This window comes from Micromys minutus (assembly GCF_963924665.1).
Source record: "Micromys minutus genome assembly, chromosome: 13".
NCBI lineage: Eukaryota > Metazoa > Chordata > Mammalia > Rodentia > Muridae > Micromys > Micromys minutus.
In genome coordinates this window covers 48370678-48394236 of record NC_137982.1, presented here as the reverse complement: position 1 = coordinate 48394236, position 23559 = coordinate 48370678, and the positions used below count along the sequence as shown (strand labels likewise).

Below are 23559 nucleotides of genomic sequence, written 5' to 3'. Positions count from 1 at the left end.
GCAAGAATAAGTCATCAAATATCCCGTACAGCACATGTTTCATGTTCTAGTTTCGTTTCTATTTCCTGGAGTCATTTTTAAAAAAAATAATTTATTTCCTAATTCTTTCAAGATGACAGCTACTACAGAATGGTGGGTGCAACGCTCAATGACACAATATCAACATCAGTAATCATCAGCCAACTACCACTGCCAATCGCCTGGCTTCCTTCATTAACTGGTTAACGGCCTAGATGGCAAACAATAGGAAATGAGTTGTCACGATGCTAGAATCTCTCAAGTTGGCTTTGAGAGTGGTCATCCTGGAAGGTGAGATGACAAGGAACTTAAAACAAATACTTGACATCATTAAAATGGAATTCTCATAAGCAAAAAGCTTTGAACGTGGGTAGGAAAAACAGCTAGGGTGAGGAGAAGTCTCTGATCTACTCTGGTAAAAATAAATGTTATGCCCTTTCTGTAGGCAAGAGATTGCTGAGTACAGATGTCCCTTATACACATTACTATTCACTAACTATGTATGTTAAAGGAGCTTCAGTCCTGTTCTAGCTAGAGGGGCCTCTGACAACTCCTGGAAGACCTGCTGCCTTCAGTAAGCTGGAAATCTTCAAGGGGAATGAGAGCAAATTCTGCAGCACTTGCAAGTAAATGCTCTCTGGGAGTGATTAATAGCTTATCCAAAGTCTATGTTTCTACTCAAAACTGTATCTGCTCCTCTTAAAAATGTAAAGTGACTGCAGGGATGAGGTAATCTCAGATTCCTCATCAATGTAAGAATCATGGGGTCACTTGTGTCACCCCTTGGTCAAACAAAGCAAGACAACAGTGAGAAATTCAAAGACGCCACTCAAAGATTTGCCTGCTCTGGCACCAATGTCTTCTGATGACTCAAACAATCCTTGTGATTTCTCTGCACATTTATGAACCAGAGCTGCACTTTGTTTCCTCCAGGGGAAAGATGGACTATGTGGGCTTATGGTAGGAGTCCTGACTCCACAGACAGTCAGGGGTATTGTGGTCAGACTTCTTAAGAGCCAGTCCACTCAAGACAATGGCTATGAAAGGAACCAGTTCAGAGGCATGCATTAAACAACCCAATTAAAACAGTATCTATCACAAACAGATATGTTCTTAGGGTGCTGACATTTCCTAATTCTTTTATTTAAAGAAAAGGTTCTGGTTGCAAAAATGATTCTACTATCTTCGTCATGAGGGCATGAATACAAAGCCTAAAAACAAGACAAATCGTAAGCTCAAAACAAATGGCCATTCTGAGGGTTTCTTGTGAAATCACTTGGCATATTTTCCCCATAGCACTGATTTTATAAACAGAATGAGAAACACATGAAAGTATATTGCTCAGGGGAACACACATAACTAGATCCATGGAATAAAGATATTTCAAATAGAAATACTGATGTTTATAGCCTATAGAAAAATCACCCATGAACTACATCAGATTAGAAAACACACTAGTGGTTCATTATTGACACATTCAGAGCGAGACTAAAAAGAATGTCATTAGAGCAGTTTGAATTGGAGAAGAATTACTTTGGTTAATTATTCAGAGGAAAAGGAAGAATAGTGAGAAACAGTTACTTTGCGTTAAGATCTGAATGCATCAATATTATAATTTTTTAAAAAATGGAATTGACTAATTTTAACTGGCAGGTGAGCAATCATCTTACGCAGCTAAGATAAGGATGCTCAAGATTCTTGTCAAGATTTGGAAGTAATATGATTTATGACATGGGTTTTAGGCATTCTGTATCTATCACTGAATGTAGTAATGTAAGAGAATCGTATTTCAAATTTTAGAGTGATTGTTGTAGGGCAGACACTATTTATCTCTGTAATTATAGAATTTCAGAGTTGAGACAGAACTCAATGATCATGAAGTTGATCCTGTAACTTAAGCAGGAACAAATAAAGTCCAGAAAGCTTAACAGAAATGTATAAACTATGAGGCCGAAGAATCACAGCGATCACAGTAACACCTAGGTGTTTTGATCTTTGACCTAAAAGGCCTTGATAAAACTGGACAAAGTTCACCCTCTAACCCTGAGACTCTATATATGAACATATATTACTGTCCACTCACTTTCCAGTTTTGATTTTCAAGTGGCTTTTTGTTTTAATGTCCCAAGGCTAGAACTGAGGATGGAAATCCTACTGTGTGACCAAATTGGATCATTCTTACTTTATAAGGTTTTTGTACTTATGCCCAATTAACTACAACATTTAACTCAAATTTTAGATAGCACAACTCTTCATAAGAACAGTCTTCCAAGCAGTTAAGCTATCCCTTAAATCTCACACTGGGGAAGATACAGAATGAACAGAGGGCAAGCAATGCTTTCAACAGACACAAAGAATGGCAAAGCAAAAAAGCAGTACCTGTAGTTGTATTTTTGTATCTTTGCTGACACTTTTTGTTCTCCAGCGTCTTGTGACCCGCTTGTCTTTCTTTGAAATATCTACACAGTTAGCCTACGTTACACAAATAGTTAAAAGCAACAAAGGGTTATTAAGTTCACGCAGATGATAACACATACAAAAAGTCCAGAAAGTTAGTAAGAAATTGTTAGAACCCTAAAGCAAACCAGCCGAGGGAGAAAGACATTGCACTAACAGCTAAGACGTCTACAACTCACTTGTGAAAGTTATATTTCTAGTGTGCAAACATGAGAGCAAGATTTGAGGCTGTGAGCACTTCTATTAAAAGACAGCTATACCTCGGAAAGTTCTAGAACTTAAACTTCAAAGCCATCACTGTTAGTACAAAAGAGAGCTGGGAGCTGACAAAAATGTCTTTATGAGAGTCTGTATATATTTAAATATGAGACAGTTGAAACCAAGCTTAAATAATTCCGGGGGGGGGGGTGGAGACATGACTCTGCAGTTGTTCTTATAGAGAGGACCCAGGTTTGATTCCCAGCACCCACAAAGCAGCTCACAACCATCTAGTAATACTCCTAGGGAAGTCCAATGACTTTTTACGAACTGTGCAGCTACTGCGCACATATGGTGCACACCTATACAAGTAGGTAAAACACACACACATTAAACAAGTAGCTCTGGAATATCAATCATATGTTATTATAAACAGTCTGACATTATCCTGATGAAAGCAACTTCTTTTTGAGTGTCACCTTGCATATTCATAGGACAGCCCCGTGAAGGTTTTAAGTTAGCATCTGAAATGGTGTCACCGGCAGTCATCACATTTACCTGCATGTCAGAGAAGTTAGGAACCGACTGAGTTCTCTGAAGTATCTCCAAGTTCTGCAGGAGCTTGCTAAGTTCCACGAGGTTGGACTGGCAGTGTGCAAGATCTAGTGAAGACAACAATGTTAGAATCGGGTGGAGATGGCGGTGACAATAACGAAGGGGACCTGGTCCACATGACTGGATATCCACGTTTCCATGACGGTGATACTGTCAGGTAACACAGAGCATACCTCGCTCTGGGTCAGAACCACGGAAGCTGCTGGCAGCGAGATGGTTTCAAAGGCCTTCCTCACCAACTATGACTGTGAGAGTAGGTGCCATTAACACCCCCAGCTGTGCATGCTCAAGGTCCGCCTCACAGCTTTCACAGCATGGACACTCTGGGGACTTTGGTAGGGTTGTGGTTTTATTCCTAGGGGTCCGTCTACTTGTTCCTCTAAAACGTTTTACAAGGTAGCTGTCTGGAATTTGGGTGGAGGCAAAGTCACATCCAGAGAGTCAGTGGAGTAAAAAAATCAGCTGAGCACACCTGTTCTCCGTCTCATTAATTATGTGGCAAGGAACGTTTCCTGTAAACTCTACTGTAGAGTTTTACTAATTTAAATGTCATCTCTATGGAAAAAGAAATATGCTCTAAGAGCCAAGCAATTTATCCATATATGTAAGGCCTGGAATAATGCAAGTCTGAAATAGACAACCATCTTAACCGCTGGAACTGTAAATCAAACCTATCAACCATCAAAGGTTACAGCATTTGAAATTCCACAAGTGAAATATATATTGAAATATTCCCTTTCTTTGAACTGAAAATGATCAGTAGTAGGGGTCTTCTATGACAAATGATCACCATAGATAATTTTTTTAAGTGCAGTAAGAGATTAGGAGAACAGAGTGTTCCTTGTTTCATGGTTTGAGGGCAGATAAATGAGAGAGACTCCACCACATCCCCACAGGGTCTCGAAGACTGACAGGAAAGTTTTAGCCAAACAGAAAGGTGGAGAAGGGCTCAGAGGAAACTTCAGGTTGGGAAGAGCCTGTCCAAAGGCATACAGGTGGACATACGGAGATACGTCAAAAGATAGTTGCTTGAGTCTTCAGAAGTGAGCAAGGTTGAAAGACTAGGTACAGCCAGACTGAACACACTGGCTGCTAAATGCTGGGATAAGCCTTTGGCGAATCCCCCTAGAGCCAGAGAAGAGCCACTGGGGGGTGATTATACAGTCATTTTAAGAACTACCAGTCTTGAGGGGACATTCTGCATTGAACAAAGCTCCGGGGATTGTGTGCTGGCTGCAATCCCAACTCCTCCACCAGGGCAGCTCTGTAATTTGGGGCAAATGTCTAAACCTTTATGGATTTCATTCTCTTCATCCACAAAGTGGAGAAAGTTAACAGTACCTATGTTTCATGGCTGAATACAACAGAACAGCAGCTCTAAGTGCTAGCTTGGGCCTGCAAACCGGCTCACAGGTGGTCATTTCCCATGAGCCTCTGGGAAGGATGAAATGAGTGTGTGGGATACTGGGTCATAACGTTGGAGACTGTGCGGCCACCAGAAACAAGAGGAATGGTGGGTCTGGGTCAGTAAGACAGGAATGGATTGTGAAAGGTTGGTAAGGAAAGGACAAGACTTCGAATTGTCTGCGAGAAGGAGGCATGTTAGCTGTGATAATCACTAAGAACATGGGGTCCAGGTGCTCATCCAGGGGGAAACCCAGAGTATCTGCCATGGAACCACACTCAGATATGGGCTCTGCCGTGAGAAGGTCTGAATGTTTGAATCCTGGCTCGTCTTTTCTAGCAATAGAGGCTGAGCTAAGGGAGGAAGGACCTCTGTTAGCTGACCTTCAGACAGGTGAACCTGAGTGGTCTCCAAAGACGGCAGGAAGTTACGGTGCTGTCTCAAAGTCATCTCCCTCCTTCCAAAACCGGAAGCCGTGTGTGGAGAATTCATTCTAGGAAAGCACTCTAGTTAGATGTCCAATGGATGTGATTCTAAATATGAAATCCCCTTTGAACCATAGTTTTTCCCTGTGGATTAAATTTGGGAGTTTGGTTCTCAATAACTCAAATTTGGAGTTAACCCAGTGGTGAGGGTCTGGGAGGATAAACACAGATCATCAGTTTAATTTGTCTAAGTGAAAACGTTAAAAAGCTACCTAACATCTGTTTCAATCATAATACCATAAAAGCACAAACTTACAGATGTGCAGTGTCGGAAGAGCATCTAAAAGATCAGGTGAGACTCATTAAATGCTGTCTACACTGCCCTGGCTTTTGTCAGTTTGGGGGTCGAATGGAAACTGTTTCAGAATTATGTCCAGTGGATAAAGTGTGGGTTAAAGAGCTTTGATAGAAGAGGAGAAAGAAATAGATTATGCAGCCCAGGGCTGGACTAGTCAGATCCTGAAAGACCTATACCCCAGTGACACCCCAGTCACATGTAACTGCGGACATGCTACCCTGGATCCTACTGTTTACTTCTGTGGTATAGGGAACATAGCAACGGGATATCTGGATCCAAGGGCAACCGCAGCAGAGAAGGAAGCATGAAAGGCACCCAGAGAGGAGGGCAGCGTAGAGTCCCGGATGAGGCCGGAAGGTTCTTTGAGCCACAAGGGACAGGTAAAGGCAGTGGGGAAGGTACTCATAAAGAGATGAAAAGGTTGAAGCCAAGGCAGGGGAGGAGCTCAGATCCACTTGTGAGGAGGTGGGAGAACTGGCAACTAAGAAACCTGGGTTACAGAACAAAGAAGGATCTAGAAGTGTATCAGACTAAGAGAGATGGAAGGCCAGGTCCCTTGGGCGGTGAGACTGGAAGATGCAGTGTTTTCCTTGTATCCTCAGCCCTGGGTGCAGGGCTCATCCTGAGAACCCACAGGGGAGGAACTGACCTTCTGCACACCTGTCCATTTCTTCTGAGTCCTGCAGCCAGGCTGCCACTTTACTCTGCCCGGTTGTGCAGGTCGCAGGGAGGCTGTTACTGCATGGTAAAGGGGACTGCCACGGAAAACTGCTGGGCTGCATCTACAAGCAAGGAGATGACGCATATCACTCACACGAGCGAAGGCTGGGCTCATGTACAGTCAGAACACTCCATTAATACCGCCTCCTTCACCCTATGAAAGGAGTGTTCAAACTAATAACAACAGCAATAATGATGATGATGATGATGCTAATAATAATAATAATAATTAATAATAATAATAATGGCCTGGACTCATGAGGACCCAAGAGCTCAGGAACCCAGTCCTGAAATTACTCATAAAGTTGTATTTGATCCAGTCTCCTCACTATAGTCCCTGTAGCTGATGGCTAAGGACTTTTCCTACAGCGGAGTTCTCTGTGCCCCAACAATCAGCTCAAAATCCTGTAACCCTCGTATGAATCTGAAGTTCACAACCCACCACCCAACAGGTTCATAATTCTTTGAAAACGTTCTGAAGATTATATAAAAGGCCCTCCTGTCAAGTTGTCTGTAGCTGACATATTTTCCACAAAGTGGATTCTTATGTGAAATAAAGTAGGACGGAATGTGCAGATGTTGATGTGTACAGTAAACAGCTAAATAAACAGAAACTTCCTTCTCCAGGAGCCTGAAATGACTTTAAAGCTTTACATTTGACTCTAATACTCAATCACAATGGACTATGTCTCTTCTAAATTATTAAGAAATAAATAATGCACAGTTGGCAAACCCACACAGGACCACAAAACAATTAACACTCAGGAGTCTCATAATTTGATATGTGGGAGGGAAGGAGAAGGACAAAAGGCTCTCTCCTCCATTTTGATAAATGTAACGGAAATCACCCAGGAAGTCTGAGCCCTTAGCTATGCCACCTGCCACTGGAGAAATGGACCTTTTGTGGAAACTAGAGCTGGAGATTTTCTTATTCAAGAGAAAACAGTGGGCAAGGGTTTGGTTTCAGGCCACCAATCTCAGATATCACCCAAGTTATTTAATAAGTCAGGCAAGGGGCAGAAAGAATGCATCTTTTATCAGTGCTTTGTGCCAAAGATACAGGCAGAAGCTGGAAAAACCAAAGAATTAAAAATTTATGTTTTCTTTTTAAAGATCTCTCTGAGATATAGTTCTCATTTAATTTGGACTAACACTGGGGTTCTTTCTCTGACGAAAACTCAGGAGGCCTAGAGAAATATGGCGACTACCTTGGGGACCTCTAAGGTCCCCAATCCCCAATCTCTCTGGCCTCCTGGCTCATTCCTTTTCATCTCAGAGCTGGTTGGCATTTAGGACAACTCAATTCCTGGGAGAAAGGTAATTAAAGCGTCTTTAGTAGAAATGAGGTTACAATGAAGTCTCACAATGAAATACAGTTAATAGGGTTTACCTTCTACACTAATTTCCATCAAATAACAAACACTCAGGATGGTAATATTCCAGTAAGTTTGGTCTGCTAGGTCTGCTCTTTCCCAGTGAAGTTGTCCAGTGCTATGTAGCGGGGAAACTGTGTCACCCCGGCATTGTGTAGATTCCCAGAAGTACAAGGGAGGCAGAATCTCTCCACTGCCTTGTTTTTGAGCCCAATCAGCTGTCTCCAACCTCACTCTGGGGTACCAAGGATAAGGCTGCAACAGCCCTGTGCAGTGCAACCCAGTTACTGAATCACACGTGGAAACAGCTGCTTCCCTGCCTGCTCTCTTAACCTTGACTTTCAGACGAGAAGTACACAGACTATGAATCTTATGACATCTTAGGACCTGCAGCGCTCCTTGTCTGGCGTCCAGTTTAACGACAAGAGGTGCTGATTTTGGCAGCAGCTGTGTGGCCAGATCCTGGGATGGCTGTCACTTGTATACATGCAGAAACAATCTCTGAACTTGGCTACGTGACAGATCAGAGATGAATGATTGTCATATACCTAACGTATTTGCTCCCTGGAACACCACTGATACTGCTGTCCCCTCTCCAGCTGATCTGCGTTCACTCCAGAGGGAAGGGAGTCACGTATGTATGTATACATTATAGCTCTAGGTCATGTCTACATTATAGCTCGAAGCAAGAAAGTAAGTTTCATATCAGCTGGTGTATGCTGCCTGGTTAGCGCTCTAGTGTTTGATACGCCTCAAGGATCCAGGTTAGCTGAGACTGCTGGTCCTCCTACAGGGTCACCCTCCTCCTCAGCTTCCTGCAGCTTTTCCCTAATTCAACCACAGGGGCCGCACAAGCAGCTGAGTCAGATGCAGATATTTACACCCAGCCAATGGACAGAGGCTTCTACCCCTGTAGTTCAATTAGGGAAAAGCTGGAAGAAGCTGAGGAGGGGGACCCTGTAGGAGGACCAGCAGTCTCAACTAATCTGGACCCCAAAGATCTCTCAGACACTGAACCACCAACCAGGCAGCGTACACCAGCTGATATGAGGCCCCCAACACACATACAGCAGAGGACTGAGGGGTCTGGACTCAGTCAGAGAAGATGGACCTAATCCTCAGGAGACTTGGATCCCCAGAGGGTGGAGAGGTCTGGTACAGTGGGGGACATACTCTTGGAGATGGGGGAGGAAGTGTAGGATATGGAACAGTTGGAGGGTAGATCCAGAGGGTGATAAAGTCTGGACTGTAAAAAAAAAAAAAAAGATTAAAGAATAAATTAAAAGAAAAAAGTTTCATTTTCAGAACTTTGGGAACACTTTATTACTACCCAAGAATTTCCAGATACCAATTTAACAAATGATTGCTCCACCTCCCAATACTCCTAAAAAGTCACACAAAAACGACGCCCTCCATTTATCACAGAGAAACTCTCTTGGTGATTCACACACCTGCCTCATCTTTGTGTTCAACATTAGTGACCATATCACTTCTTTTCTGGGCGTGAGATCACAAAAGCAAGCCTCTCTTTCCTGCGTTCCCAAAGGAGAAAGAGGAATGTGCACGGATAACTTGCTAAGCGGTTTCCAGGCTGACGTCATCCAGCACAACCACAGTCATACCTTTCCATCCACGACAGAGACATTAGCGGCTGGGGAGGACTCGGCTGTCGAAGACGCAGGAAATATGTGGAAACTGGCGTCTCTCGGGGACCTCACAATCTCATTCTGCCGGTACAACCTGTGGTGGCGCAGTTTGGAGACCCAGGCATCAAACCAGTCCTGGGATTTCACCTGGAACAGGGAGCAATGGAAGACAGCTGTGGAAAAGGTCTCCTGGCTGCCACCGGTGCAGGCAAATCACATCCCCCGCTAATGCCAAATGCTGAAGACAGTTTCACCTTCAAATGATAGATGTGCTCCTCCGCGTCAAGGTCTATCCTCCGAGCTTTCTTTTTGATCGACATGACGGACAGCCCGACATCGATGCTCCCGTGGACCTTCCCCTTCTGGATCTGAAATCAACAGATCAGTGAACACACTGAAGTGTGTAAGGGTGGTGGGTGTGTTTCTGCTCTGAGCTAAGGCGAGTTCGAGGTAAGCTGTAACTCATCTATGCAAAGTGGGCAGCTACATTCTTTCTAATGAAGAAAAAACGGGGAACAGGTAAGGGCTGAGGTCAGTTGGAGCCGCCATGACTTCACATTAATTCAGCATGCAACACTGTATGTCCTAGTCCTATCTGGGGCCCAACTAGCACTGTCAGATCTGAATTCCAGACTGCTTAGCTTCTATGTCCTCCATACGGCTATGCCAAGGATTCCCAAAATAACTGAAGTCAACTTTCGACCCATGACCCAGAACACCCGTGAATCAGCTGGACGGCAGCTGTCAGGGCAGAACCAGGCAGCAGAGAGCAGAGATCAGGGATCAGCCAGCCCCTTCTTCTGGTGTCCTCGTCTGAGCAAGGACATAGCTATTTCCATGGCAGGGGGCGGACACAACCGAGTCCAAGCCCTTAGTCATCTCCCTAGATCATATGGTAGGAAGGAAGAAACGTTGAGATTTGCATGCACACTACTCCTTAGATCCTAAGCAAAAGCAGTTTGGAATAATTTTTATAAGTTGGGGGTTTTCAAGATTAAAAAAGGGAATGAAACACAAATTGAGTACAAAAGACAGTCTTCTGACAAGGTCAAGGAAAGCTTTAAATCTCAAAAAGCAAAGATGGAATTGATTTCAAGGTAAAAAGAAAAAAAAAATCATATAGGATTTTCTCTCCAAGAGACAAGAGCGATTTTCTTTTAGGTTGAAGCGTCTGCTTTAAAAAATGGTTCGGCATTCATGCACTACTTTGGGATTTTATGCTATGTTGAGTATAAGTATGAGGCAGACCTTCTCCGGTTAAGTCTTACAGGCACAGACATGCAGAAAGCCAGCAGCAGTGGCACAGAGTTTACACACCTACAACGTTTACTCGCTTCCAGCAGAACTCTAAATCAATCTGTGAAACACGTCCTGCGAGCTACTTACATCGAGTGGCGCCTTTGAATACTTTAACATTCCATTATCCAGGACAAAAAACCGCTGCAAGAACCAAACACCCCGAGTTACTGTTTGTTCTCTGAATTACACAAAGCATTCACAAGTGCGGGTCTCAGGTCACTTGGCATCGGTAGCTAACAGGCCTGATGGTTCTGACACACCGATTTGGGGCATCTGGCCACAGTCAGTTACAGGAAGTAAGTGGGTCAAAGGTACTAGTAGAGCGCTTTCACACACACCAGGGATGAGGTCTTTTCTCCATGGAGACCTAAGGACCTATGGCTTATACTTCATGACCAAACTGCATTAGGGCGTTATAAAAGTGAGGAAAAATATAACCCAGGGAGATCGTGGCAACTCTGTGAGCACTTCTACAGTATTCTACAGGAAGCGTTCACCCCGGAGCTAAACCCGACTTTCCCCTGGACACTCATGGCCATTACTGATGCCACCATACCAGATCCATGACTAATAACTTAGCCACAAGGCTTAAGTGACCCTGGCAATGTGTACATGTTACTCCTCGGCAATACGCTTGTGTTCTACTATTAGGAAAGAAGATCAAATATTGTTTCCAAGCCACATCAAGAATAAGGGGTCCCTCTCCCTAGCTGGCAGTCGGTGGCTACCAGGGAGGGAGATTTGCTCTTTCTCGTTGGGGACGTGGCTACCGGCGGCAAGTTGCTCGTGGTGAATAGCCCCAAAGAATGTACGCGGCAACACTAAGTGAGCCCAGTTAAATACATACACATTAAGACAAAAGGGGGCATGAAATTGATAGGAGGGTGGTGTGCTGAGGCGCTCTGGGAGAAACCGGGGAAGACATGGTGACTGTGATCAGAATATGCTGTATAAGTGTGTAAAATTTTCAAAGAATAACTACAATACATTTTCAAAAAAAGAAACTAAAAAGGGGGGCGGCTAGGCAATTGTCTGCCTTGGGGTCACCTCATCCAGTCCAAGTGGGTTTGCCATGTTTTAACCACAAGCACTGAAGACGTCTCTAATGTTGGCTTTCTGTGGGCCACTAAAAAGAAAAAAAAAGAAAAGCTAAATAGCCTTCAGGAGGCAGCCACACTATGGGCAGCATTTCTAGCTCTGCATATGCAGAAAGTCCCTCTGATGCTGGTGTTTACTGCGCTCCACCTTGGGATGCATGATCACATAGCTGCTGAGACCGCAGGATATCAGGTCCCAAAAGCCATTCTGCCTAGAACTCATGAAGGGCCACTGCAACCCTTTGGTTTGACACTCTTGAGAACAACAGTTACTTGCCGGAATCAAAAAACATTCTACGTTAAGAAACAATTCAGTCACCCGTGACTTGGGCCTTCATATGGGCTGATGCTTAATCAATATGTGGTGGTGTTTGGAGAGGAGAAAAAGCACTGGGGATTGTTCTCTCGATGTTCCTGCTAAATCCACACAGTCAGAGGATGTCAGCCCACAGCCACTGTGCGGAAGCAGGAGCGTTAAACTGAGCCTAGCTATTCATTTTTGAAAATGTGGTTTTGGCCAGATTTCCCAATTTTAGGTTTCTATTTAAAAAAATTAGCCAGGAATAACTTCCAGGATCCCAAATAAGGCTATTGACGAGATGAAGAAAAGAGGCAGGCCTAGGAGGAATCGCTTGCTGGACAAAATCCAAGTCCAAAGAATGGCGAACAGCTCTTGGTATTGGGGTACTCATATGGGCTGAGGGATACAAGGGAACGATGCATTAGTGGACGCCCCTTTGACTGGCTCCATCCTCTGGAGACAGCTGGGGTAGTATTTCCTGTCTGTCCATTTCTTTATGGAAGTTGTAATCCATAGCCTGTCTGCTTTGAGCCAGTGAGTGGCCATTACCCAAGCCTTTGGTTAGCAAGCCCTTCTACTCTGAGATAATGTCTGTCGGCAGAGGTGGCGAGTGCTCTTGCGGTGATGTGAGCGTCACTACGGGGCCTAGCAGAAAGAGTTCTACTGGGAGTGAAAGACAGCTTTCTCCACAGAGCCACAGGATTTGGTTTTGCTTCTCCTCTTTCTCCTCGAATGTCTGTCTCCTCCTACCCCTTCTCTAGTCTGGGTTTGTGTTTGTTTTTGTTTTGTCTTAGAGATGAGATCTCACTCAAACTCAAGTGACCTTTCTTCCTTGAATGGAACTGGGTCCTAGATCCTAGGTCGCTGGTCCTAACAGCAAGTGAGCTGTCCCCACAGATGCTCTGAGCCTCGATCTGATGATGAAGTTACCTTGTGCCAACCTTTTAAAGGCCATTTTCTCTTCTTCAGCATGAATCCCTCGTGCCTGTCTGGCTTCTGGACATTGGTTTGGCCTATTTTCAGCCCTTCTATAATCTCCCAGCTGTCAGCTTCCTGAGAGAAAAGAAAAACAAATCATTTATTTTCTGCACCTCATGACACACACTTACGACGGTTCTTAGGCAGAAAGTCACCTTTGACGCCATGCTTTACCCACCATTAGGATGAATGACATTCTGGAGCTAATTGGAGCATCAAAACAAGTCATGGACTTTCAAGCAAAGCAGCTACGAGTTTCCCAGGTAGACCCGGAGGCATGCAGACTCCTCAGAGACACGCTGGGGACAGCGCTTGCTTGGCAGTAGAACGGAATTTTGATTTCCCGCACTCATTGTGTTTAAAATGACACCCCCCCACCGTGATGATCCTGGGGCCCAGTGGTACTTTAAAGTTTTAAAATTTTAAAGATCTGGTGACAACTGTCCAGTCAGTGTGTTGACCAGGCTTTCTGTGTACAAATGCAAAGGTTGCAGAGGTCTGACATGGAACATAAGGGGCTGTTAGCTCAGAGCCCAGCGCTGTGTGGTTCTTAGGGCAGAGACCGGCCATGCTGTGGTCTTGCTTCCTTCTTTAGCAGCCCTGGTATCTCCTGGTGTGCACCAAACCATCATTCAACAGCAAGAAGTCCAGGCTTTCCGGGGGGGAACATTCCGGGGGAGCCCATGGAAAGAGTGAGGTGTGAGGCTAAGAATGGATCCTAGATCCTAGATTGATGGTCCTAGATCATTGGTAAGGCATACGCTTAGCATACGGAAAGGCCCTAGATTCAACCTTCCCAACAGCAAGTATAAAACTCAAAAATAAACAAATTAAAAAAAAAAAAAGACTTAGGTTTTAGGGTCTCACCCTTACCCTCCTGTTAGATAACATCCTGTCAGATGCTTTGCATGTGCTGCTGATTTTTTAAAAAGAATCATCAGCATCTACAAGTCCAATTTTTTGCTTGCTTATAAGCTCTTGGTGACACCGAAGTTAGTAAGTAAACAGTGCCGGTCTTCAGCGTGCCGCGGTGGCCACCACTCCACTCCTTTTGGCAAGTCTCCTTGACCCTGAGCTTAAGAAAATCCCACGAACAGATGATTGCTATGGGGTCACATGCCCTAGATCCGTGGTTCGCTGCCTCTTTGGGGTTGAAAAGACCCATCACATATCAGATGTTTACATTATGATTCATAACAGTAGCAAAATCAGTTATGAAGAAGCAACAATATAATGTGGTGATGGTGGGGGGGTCACCACAACATGGGGTATTAAAGGGTTCTGGCATTAGGAAGGTTGACAACCACTGGTCTAAGTGATCACAGATCTTGCAACATTCTTGCCATCCCAGGTTCTATAGCGTTGGCATAGCCCCCGAACTACCATTAGTCCCTTTAACAGAGTAAAGCTTGTCGCTTTCCTCACAAAACTTTTGTGAGGGGAGGGAAAAGCTCTCCACATAAGCAGCTCTGCAGCCTCAGATGGGTGCAGGTCAGATCAGGATGGGCCCCCTGCCTAGGGCCCCGCTCCCAGCTCACTGGGCATTCTGAAAGACTTTCACTTTGATCCCTAAGGAAGGACAGAGTGAGACTGGACAGAGGCTGTATTTCAGGTTAGACCCAACCCTGCGGCTGGGAGGCTCTGCTGGGCTCAAGGAGGAGGTGCTTTTAGAAGGCTCTGATGTCGGATGTAGCATGGGTAAAGAGGGCTGGAGCCGCCATCCCTTCCTCCCCTTCCTCCTCAACCCAGAAGCTGCTTGCTTTGGGTCCCTAGGGTGGAATTTTCTCTTTTATCAGGAGATAGAATGTAGAGATGGTCCCGTCTCCCTGAAAAGCCTAAATCCAGCACTAAGCCTACATCCTACAAATCCAATCCTGCCTCAGGACAGAGCCATTTTCTTATGTCCATAGTCACTGCTGAGGAAAGAGCTACGGATCTTACAGAAGTGACCTGTGTGTGTCCGTTTGGCAACATTATACATTCTCTCAAGTATATGCAATAGCTCAAGATGTGGTTTTCTGCTTGAAGATAACTCTGCCAGAAACTGCGACTGATCTGAGCTACATGTGGAGGCGTACACCTTTACTCCCGGCACTTGGGAGGCAGAGGCAGGCCGATCTCTGAGTTCTGGGCCGGCCTCTTCTACACAGCAAGTTCCAGGCAGGATAGAGCCACACAGTGAGAACCTGTCTCAAAACAACACAACAAATAACACATAATTGATCTGTTATTTGTTCAGTACAATGCCTTGTTCAATACAAGCACATGGATCACTGCCACATGACCCCAGGGAGCACATGGGTTCTTAATACTGGGTGGCAACTCAGAACTCCACTTATGAAACGTGAAAGACCGAACAAAAACAGTCAGATCAATCACAGATCTCTGGCTTTCAACTCTCCACGGAACAGTGACTACTCCATAGAAATGATGGGTACAATTAAGAAATTAAGAAAGGGCAAGTCTCCATGGGTGTGTAAATATAGACACTGGACGTCTGCTCTTAGTGACATGTGAGTTGTGTTTAAAGATATTTCTAGGGGCTGGAGAGATGGCTCAGTGGTTAGAGCACTGCCTGCTCTTCCAGAGGTCCTGAGTTCAAATCCCAACAACCACATGGTGGCTCACAACAATCTCTGTAATGGGATCTGATGCCCTCTTCTGGTGTGTCTGAAGACAGCTACAGTGTACTCATAAGATAAATAAATCTTTTATTTAAAAAAAAAGATATTTTTAGCTACATCCTATTTAAAAAGGTGGAGTCCTCTCCATCGTCTCTCTCTTCTCTCTCCATGCCCCCTCTCAATTGAAGAATCTATATGACATAAAATGAAACCATTTAGTAAAAATCCCCCCCTTATTAATTAAAGTTGGGGAAAACACAAACTAGCTAATATGTCTTATTTCTGTTAGAGTGGTTTTCTTTCCTTTTTGAGGGGAGCTGGACTAGAGAGCAGGGGAGGGGTAAGTCCACACTCAGAACCAGCAAAGCCATCTTCCCAGAGGCAATGCACCGGAGTCCATTGAAAGACAGAACAGAATCTCTCCACCCAGTTCCAATCATTAGGCTGTGAGGCTGACTAAGGGGCAAAGGATAAACGCCTGGCAAATAATAGCTCCACCCATTTCAATTATAAATGCTGATGGATGATAAGGTTGCAAATAAAATATGTAGGAAAGGAAAGAACCCATTTCCGCACGACACAGAGCCGCACGACACTCTGTTTTCCATGATGCTAAAATCCCCCCTTCTTGCTTAGTGGACTAGGTACATCATAGGAAATATGTCTTAATGGTGTCATTACATCATTACATGGTATTATATTATATATTATATATGTTAAAATAGTGTCCTAATAATCAAAGAGCGTATTTTCCTGAAATGCCATTCCGTATTTATTCTCCTCTCAGGAGTCTCCACTCTTCCTGGGTCTACTTAAAGCAGAAACAAGAGCCCTAAAGACATCATGTCTGCACTTGACCAATATCCTCCTCTTAACCCCTGAGCCATCTCCCCAGCCACCTGCTATGTATATATAAAAATTGTATTGAATGTGGTACTTTGTGTAGTTCCCACTATAAGGGACAGCAGTAATAAATTGCCGGACCTCATGGTTTTATTTTTTTTTTCTTCCCTACATTAATTGTCATAGGATTATCTGCTCATCTCTCTAAGAGGAGATAATAATGTTTTCCCTTAGTTTTCCCCCTTAAAATACTTTTAGGCCTTCACACAGAACCCTGGAAACCCAAGGAAAATAGACTTCGTTTTCTTCTCCCCTCATACAAGTAAGAAAAAAGCCTCTGAGAAGGACGTAGGAAAGCAGCAGAGAAGCCGTGCAGTTGGCATCACAGCTACCTGAACAGAGTGTCAACGTTATTCACAGTTCATTTGGCTCCCGAGCAGGCACTGAGCGAGCTGTGAGAGAGATCACACCCACCACTGACCTTGGCAAGGGGGATGGGCTCCGGCTCTAGCAACTGCCGACTGACAGAGGGCTCCGTGCTGGATGAAGCGCTTCTCTCCAAAACGTGGATACTCTGCAAATGATCAGAAACCCAGCTAGGGTTAGAGTCCCATTTCTCACACCAGCAGACACAGAGAAAAGATCACACAGAGCCCAGCAGAAGAAGGAGCAGCAAGTGCCTTCGAGGCCAAGCTCGGCAGCACTGTGGAAGAAAACTCTCGCACGGGTCTTCTCAAAGGTTCTCTGCTGAACCTCTTCCAGAGCGCTGGATTCGACCAAACAGAGGGAATCATAGGGAAAAAAAAAAAGCCCTGCAGGACACAGGAAACACTGAATAGGTACGATGACAGACAACAACGTTTCTACATCACTAACTTCCCTTCCTTGCTGCCTAATGTGGTCAGAAGCACAGGGACTACAGAGAAACTTGACTTTGCCAACACTGTGGTATATGAGCACAACAGGCAGGGCAGGGAAACAAGAGTCTCCAATTTCCACACCAATACACACACATACATACATAAACACACACCACACACACATATACACAAACACATAAACATACACCACAGAGACATATACACACACACATAAACACATACCACACACACATGCACACACACATATAAACACACATACACCACTCACACACATAAACACACACACATATAAACACACACACATAAACACACACCACACACACATGGACACACATATAAACACACATATACCACACACACATATAAACACACACATACACACATACACAAACACACACCACACACATATGCATCCACACACATATAAACACACATACATCACACACACACATACACACACATAAACACACATACACCACACACACACACATAAACACACATACACCACACACACACACACACACACATATGCATACACACACATATAAACAGACATACACCACACACACATACACACACATAAACACACACACACACACACACACAGACACACACATAAATACACATACACCACACATACATATACACACACACAAAGAGATGTTTTGGCGTAAAGTGCAATCCACAGGAGTTCAGCGTCTATAGACTGTTGAGATGTTGACTCCGTCTGTGGAGCAGTAGGGTGAAACACCATGTGACTCAGTATCAGCATCTGGGAAACAGCCTCCTGTGTGCTTGGCATGGAGAACTCGTATCCATTTCTTCTCTACTTGACTTTGGGAATAGCATGAAGAAAAGAGAACCTTATACATTTTGAATGTTTACTCTATGTACAATACAGTACATACCAAAATGAGTAAAGAATCTAAGCCTCACATTCTGTTGACTTTTTGAGGCACAAGTGACCATAAAAGCATTTACTGACTCAGTCATAGTCTTTTTATTGCCACACGTGTGTGCATTACTAAAACACAAAAGCATAATTGGATAAGATGACCAACTGACTCCCAGTATTTTAATTGGTAACCAAATTCTAAAATAAGGTATTTTCTTTAACCTCTAGTGTGTTAAGAAACCATTTCTTCTCATACAAACATCCGTTCTGTAGTTCGCAGCTTACCAGAACCTAAACACCACTATTTGCCTTGAATAAAACTAACCCAAACCAATACCCAGAATTGGCTTCAAATTCAAATTTCCTTTTAAAACAAGAAGCATTTCCTTCAGGTCTGCACTCACACATTGTTCATTTTCATAAGGGGAAAGTCTTGAATGGTATGTGCTTAGTGTGAGCGGCCATGAATGTTGAGGATTATATGCCTAGTCTCAGGCTCCTGCTAGGCTGCTTCCTGGAGGGGGGGCTTATCCATCTGTGCTTAGGATCACCATTTCACCTCACCACACCGAACCCCACACAGCTCTGTGGGAGCTCAGTGGAGGAGTGTGTGTTTAGCATGCACAAAGGCCTTGACTTGATTCCCAGCACCACTAATAGGGGAAAATGGTTATTCAAGGTAATTTCTTCAGAGTTTTTTGATTACCTTTTAGAGCCCCGTGATGGGGCTGGATGTTTAAGTACTGTCTTTTTGAACTGTAAAAAGTTAGACCTCTTCTACAGCAGAACATCTGACAACATTTAATGAATTAAACGTCTGAGAATTCCCATCTCTTGTTTACTGGACAGAAAGCTTAGGTCCCCTGGGAAACATCAACTTAAATCTGCAGTTACGAAGTTAGATCTTTTCACAGAGTTTCTTTCAAGACCATGACTTTTGCTGTAACTGTCTCCTCTTCCCTTCACCAGCCCAGTGCTCTTGGTTCCTTTGATGGTGGCTGGGAAACACTGCACTGAAGGTGTTAAGTTCGTTATGTAAGCCACACAGAGGGTTACATAAGCCCATTCGCTATTCTTTTAAAAAAATAAAGCTTCCTCTCAAATCCCAAAATTACCACTTAACTTCTAGGTCCTGTGTGTGTGTGTGTGTGTGTGTGTGTGTGAGAGAGAGAGAGAGAGAGAGAGAGAGAGAGAGAGAGAGAGAGAGAGAGCGCATGTGCCCATGCACATATGCATTTGCACCTGATTCAACCCTTATGAACGTGAGGAAAGGGCTGAACTCGTAAGCATCACCCCTGTTCCCCCTGCTCAAAGAGACACATACAGAGGGATGCATACAGAGCTCAGATCAAGATTCTTGAACATGGTCTCTTCCCTGTAGCTCTCCAACCTCGTGAGTCTGCTCATTCCCCCACGTCAGTCAACAGACAATAAAGCTCTGCACAATGGCTGGAGGGCTAAGGACAAACCCACCCAGGGAAAAGCAGGACACCAGCGGGCTGGTCAGGGCTTCTTGTCAATTTTATTTCAAAGATACATAAGCGATTTTTATCTTACCTGGGAATATTTTAACTCCTGTTCAGACTCACTTTACATCCACTTCAGGACACTAATAAAGACAAGCTTTCTAAAAGCGCCGCTGAGTTGCTTACCTGGCTCTCGGATTTGCTTCTCTTCCGCTGTGAACTCACGGCCTAAAGGCAATGTAGGGAGGGAAGGATCTGTTTGGCTTTGCAGTCTGTCCTGGATAGAACTCAGGGCAAGAGCTGAAGCAGGAGCCTGGAGGCAGAAACTGAGGTACAGGCCTGGAACAACACAGGACCAGCTACCCATGGGGCGGCATGACCCAAAGTGGGCTCAGCCCTCTTAGGTCGTCAACTACCAATCAATCAACTGCCCTGCAGTTGTGTGCATGGGCCTGTCTGGTAGAGCCGATTCCTCAGCTGAGGTTTCTTCCCAGGCTACCCAGTTTATGTCAAGTTGACCAAAACTATTCCCAGACTATTTTACTTACTTTGTAGTGTGTGTGTGGTGTATGTGTAACGTGTGTGTGTGTGTGTGTGTGTGTGTGTGTGTGTGTGGTCTGTGGTATGTGTGTGTATTTGTATATGTGTGTGTTTGTGTGGTGTGTATGTGTGTGTTTGTGTGTGTGTGTGTATGTGTGTGTGTGTGGTCTATGGTACGTGTGTGTATTTGTATATGTGTGTGTTTGTGTGGTGTGTATGTGTGTATGTGTGTATGCTGTGTGTGTATTTGTGTATGTGTGTATGTGTGTGTTTGTGTGTATGTGCATGTTTGTGTGGTGTGTGTGTGGTGTGTATTTCTGTATGTATGTGTGTGTTTGTGTGTGTATGTGTGTGTTTGTGTGTTGGGTGTGTATATATGTGTGTGTGTGTGTGTGTGTGTGTGTTTGTGCCCTTGCCTGTAGTATGTGTGCCCGTGGATGCCAGAGTTCATCTTCAGCATAATTCATAAGAATAAAAATCCTGTTTTTGGAGACAAAGTCTCTCACTGCAACTGATACCACCAAGTAGGCTAGGCTGGCGGTCAACCAGCCCCAGGAATGTACCTGGCCTCAGCCTGCAAAGCACACCTGTCCAGCCTTCTACACGCATGCTGGGGCCAGGATTCAGGTCCTTGTGCTGGGACAGCTGTCTCCTCGGTCCCTCTAAGATAAATTTCTATTTATAACTTATACAAAATAATTTCAAAGGAAAGTATCCAAATAAGTTAGAAATCTGAAAAGAGGTTTCATTACTCTTCTGTCTACTAGACCCTCCTTTAAGTGTGGTGTACTTTGGCACAGCACAATTTGTCAGTGATATTAGTAACCTAATTAGGCTGTGCAGCCGCCAACCACAAGGGAATTCCCATGCGTGCTGACCACATCGCCATCCCCAATCTTTGCATGGATTATTCGTTTACATATCCCCAAGCCTTTGTATATCGACAGACTTCTTTTATGGCTAATTGGACAGTGAGGACAGAGAGCCAGAGCAATGTGGTCGGTAAGCACTGGGGTTGGGTGTTAACTGACGTTTGATTCCTGGGCCCAGGCTTTTAAATAGTATCTCTTATTGAAGTTAATGATAAAACTGGATGACATAAGCAATTTCAAAGACATAACCCTGCCCCACAGACAACGCACGGCAGGGGTCCCTCCACCACTGCCTTCCCCAAATTCCGAGGTAGACAGGAGTAAAATAAAACGAGAGAGGTCCCGGAATTCTGAAACATCACACGACCTCAAGGTTAATTTCTTGGAGAACCCTGAAATTAACCTTGAGGTCCTGTAATTTCCAGTTTCTAATTTGGGGAACGAAGAGTCAGCTGGCTTTAGCTCTGGGACCACAGACTATGACACCGAGCAAGTACTGTGACAGGTTCAGATCAGGATGCTACTCTCACTCTTTTGACCGCGTGCCAGACAAAACCACTATGGGGCGTGGCTTCGTCTTCCACCTGTAGGATGGAGATAATAGCTCTCTTGTAGGACATGGAGTTGGCACTTAGTGTATACAGAGTGCTGCCCAGACACTGGCACACAGCTGACACTCAGTGGTAAGAACTATCCGGCTGTAAACATCACACCATCAAGTAGGAGGCTCGCACGCTCCTCTGGAAACAGAAGGGTGCCTGCAACCGCGCTAACTTATTAGTCAGCCGACCCAGTGACGCTATTCAGACCCATGGCATAACCCAGTGCATCAGAGTTTGCCGTGCAAGCTATCAATATGAGTGGAGGCAAATGCCACTCACTCGCACACAGAGAAGGCAACAGCAGCAGTGTGCTGTGTGCGCTGGGGACTCTGCAGTCACCTCAGTGCCTGATGTGGTAGAGCCTCAAGCACTTGTTTGCCGGCATCTTAATCGATTTACTCCAAGGAACACTTTTCATTGCAACAGCATAAAGCATTAGGCCAGTGGTTCCCAACCTTCCTAATGCTGTGGCTCGTGCTGTGGGGATCTCCCTCCCAACCTTAAAATTATTCTCATCGCCACGTCCTAACTGTCATTTTGGTACAGTTACGATTGTAAAACAAATATCTGTGTTTTCCAATGGTCTCGGGTGACCCCTGTGAAAGGGCCCTTTGACCCTGGAGGGGGTCATGACGCACAGATTGAGAATCGCTGATTACAGTCATCCAAACCATAAGGCTATACTGACCAAGTTAGCAGCAACTGTCCGGCCTGCACTGAGAAAGCAACAGCCTGTGAAGTGACCGTTAAGGGACCAAATGTTCTCTTCTAGACTCAAACTTGAAAGTCCGACGACCAGAGTCCAGGAAAGGCCTCATGGGACAGCGGGAGAACCGGTGGGGAGAAAAGTGATGTTAGCACAGCATGTGCCTCTGTGTGGGAGGGGCGTGCCTCTGTGTGGGAGGGGCGTGCCTCTGTGAATGAGCACCTCCAGGCTCCACTCCCTTGGCCTGTGCTTGGAAGCCCTTCATCTTCAGAAATACAGCTTATGGGGCTGGAGAGGTGGCTTAGCAGCTAAGAGCAATTCTTGCTGAGGACCCAGGATCCACACAGGGGTTCACAAGCATCTGCAATTCCAGTTTCAAGGGATCCTGTGCCCTCTTTTCTGGCCAGTACAGGTACCAGGCACACACAGCACACATACTTACAGGCAGGCAAAACACTCACACACATAGAAATAAATGAAGTTTCATGAAAAAAAAAAGATGCTGCTTGTGACATCACTGCATTGTATTGGACACTGTATTGGACACCGATGACTGAGACACAGTGGCCTACAAAGGGACAAAGGCTTAAGAACGCAGAGCCAGAACAGGTCAAGGGACTCAGCTCTGTTGTATTCCAGACACTTAGCAACGTGACTTACATAGCAACATGGCTACACAGCAACGTGGAAGCCAGCCTAGGCTACAAGAGACTGTTTTCAAAAGAAAACCAGACTAACAGCCCTGCGGGGCTGGAAAAGGACACCAGAGTTAATCTACAATCTCAAACTGTCCAGTTACCAAGATTTCAAAAGAGTTTCCAGTATGATAAGCCCTCACATGATTTTGGTAGCCATATAATAAGAAAACTGCCTTTTAAGGCTTATATATGTCTATTACAGGCACAGCTAGACTACATCAGTCCTTTTGAAGTCATATGAAGTCAGGCATCTATCTGTATCATAAATATTTGCTGAAGAAAGAACAAACATCTCTTTTTTAAATTTTTTTTTAATTTACACTCAAGATTTTATTCCCCATCTGGTCCACCCCTTCCCCCTCCACTGTTCCACATCCCATACCTCCCCCCTGCTCCCCCACCCCCATCTCCACGAGGATGTCCCCACCCCACCCACCCCACCAGATCTCTAAACTCCCTGGGGTCTCCAGTCTCTTAAGGTTTAGGTGCATCGTCTCTGAACCCAGACCCGAGAGTCCTCTGCTATATATATTTTGGGGGCC

At 44.7% G+C, this 23559-nt stretch overlaps 1 protein-coding gene across 7 annotated transcripts in view; it reads right to left on the bottom strand.

Moving 5' to 3' along the window:
- The window catches only part of OSBPL6 (oxysterol binding protein like 6), a 173809-nt gene that overhangs the window by 37081 nt on the left and 113169 nt on the right, over positions 1-23559 (bottom strand). For all 7 annotated transcript variants that reach the window (XM_080927891.1, XM_080927893.1, XM_080927896.1 and 4 more), the window contains 7 exons: positions 16839-16931; positions 12843-12965; positions 10602-10655; positions 9470-9583; positions 9192-9362; positions 6126-6258; positions 3232-3335 (listed from right to left, as the gene is read on the bottom strand). In XM_080927891.1, coding sequence (XP_080784017.1) covers positions 3232-3335; positions 6126-6258; positions 9192-9362; positions 9470-9583; positions 10602-10655; positions 12843-12965; positions 16839-16931 — 792 coding nt within the window. The remainder of the gene's footprint in view (positions 1-3231; positions 3336-6125; positions 6259-9191; positions 9363-9469; positions 9584-10601; positions 10656-12842; positions 12966-16838; positions 16932-23559) is intronic.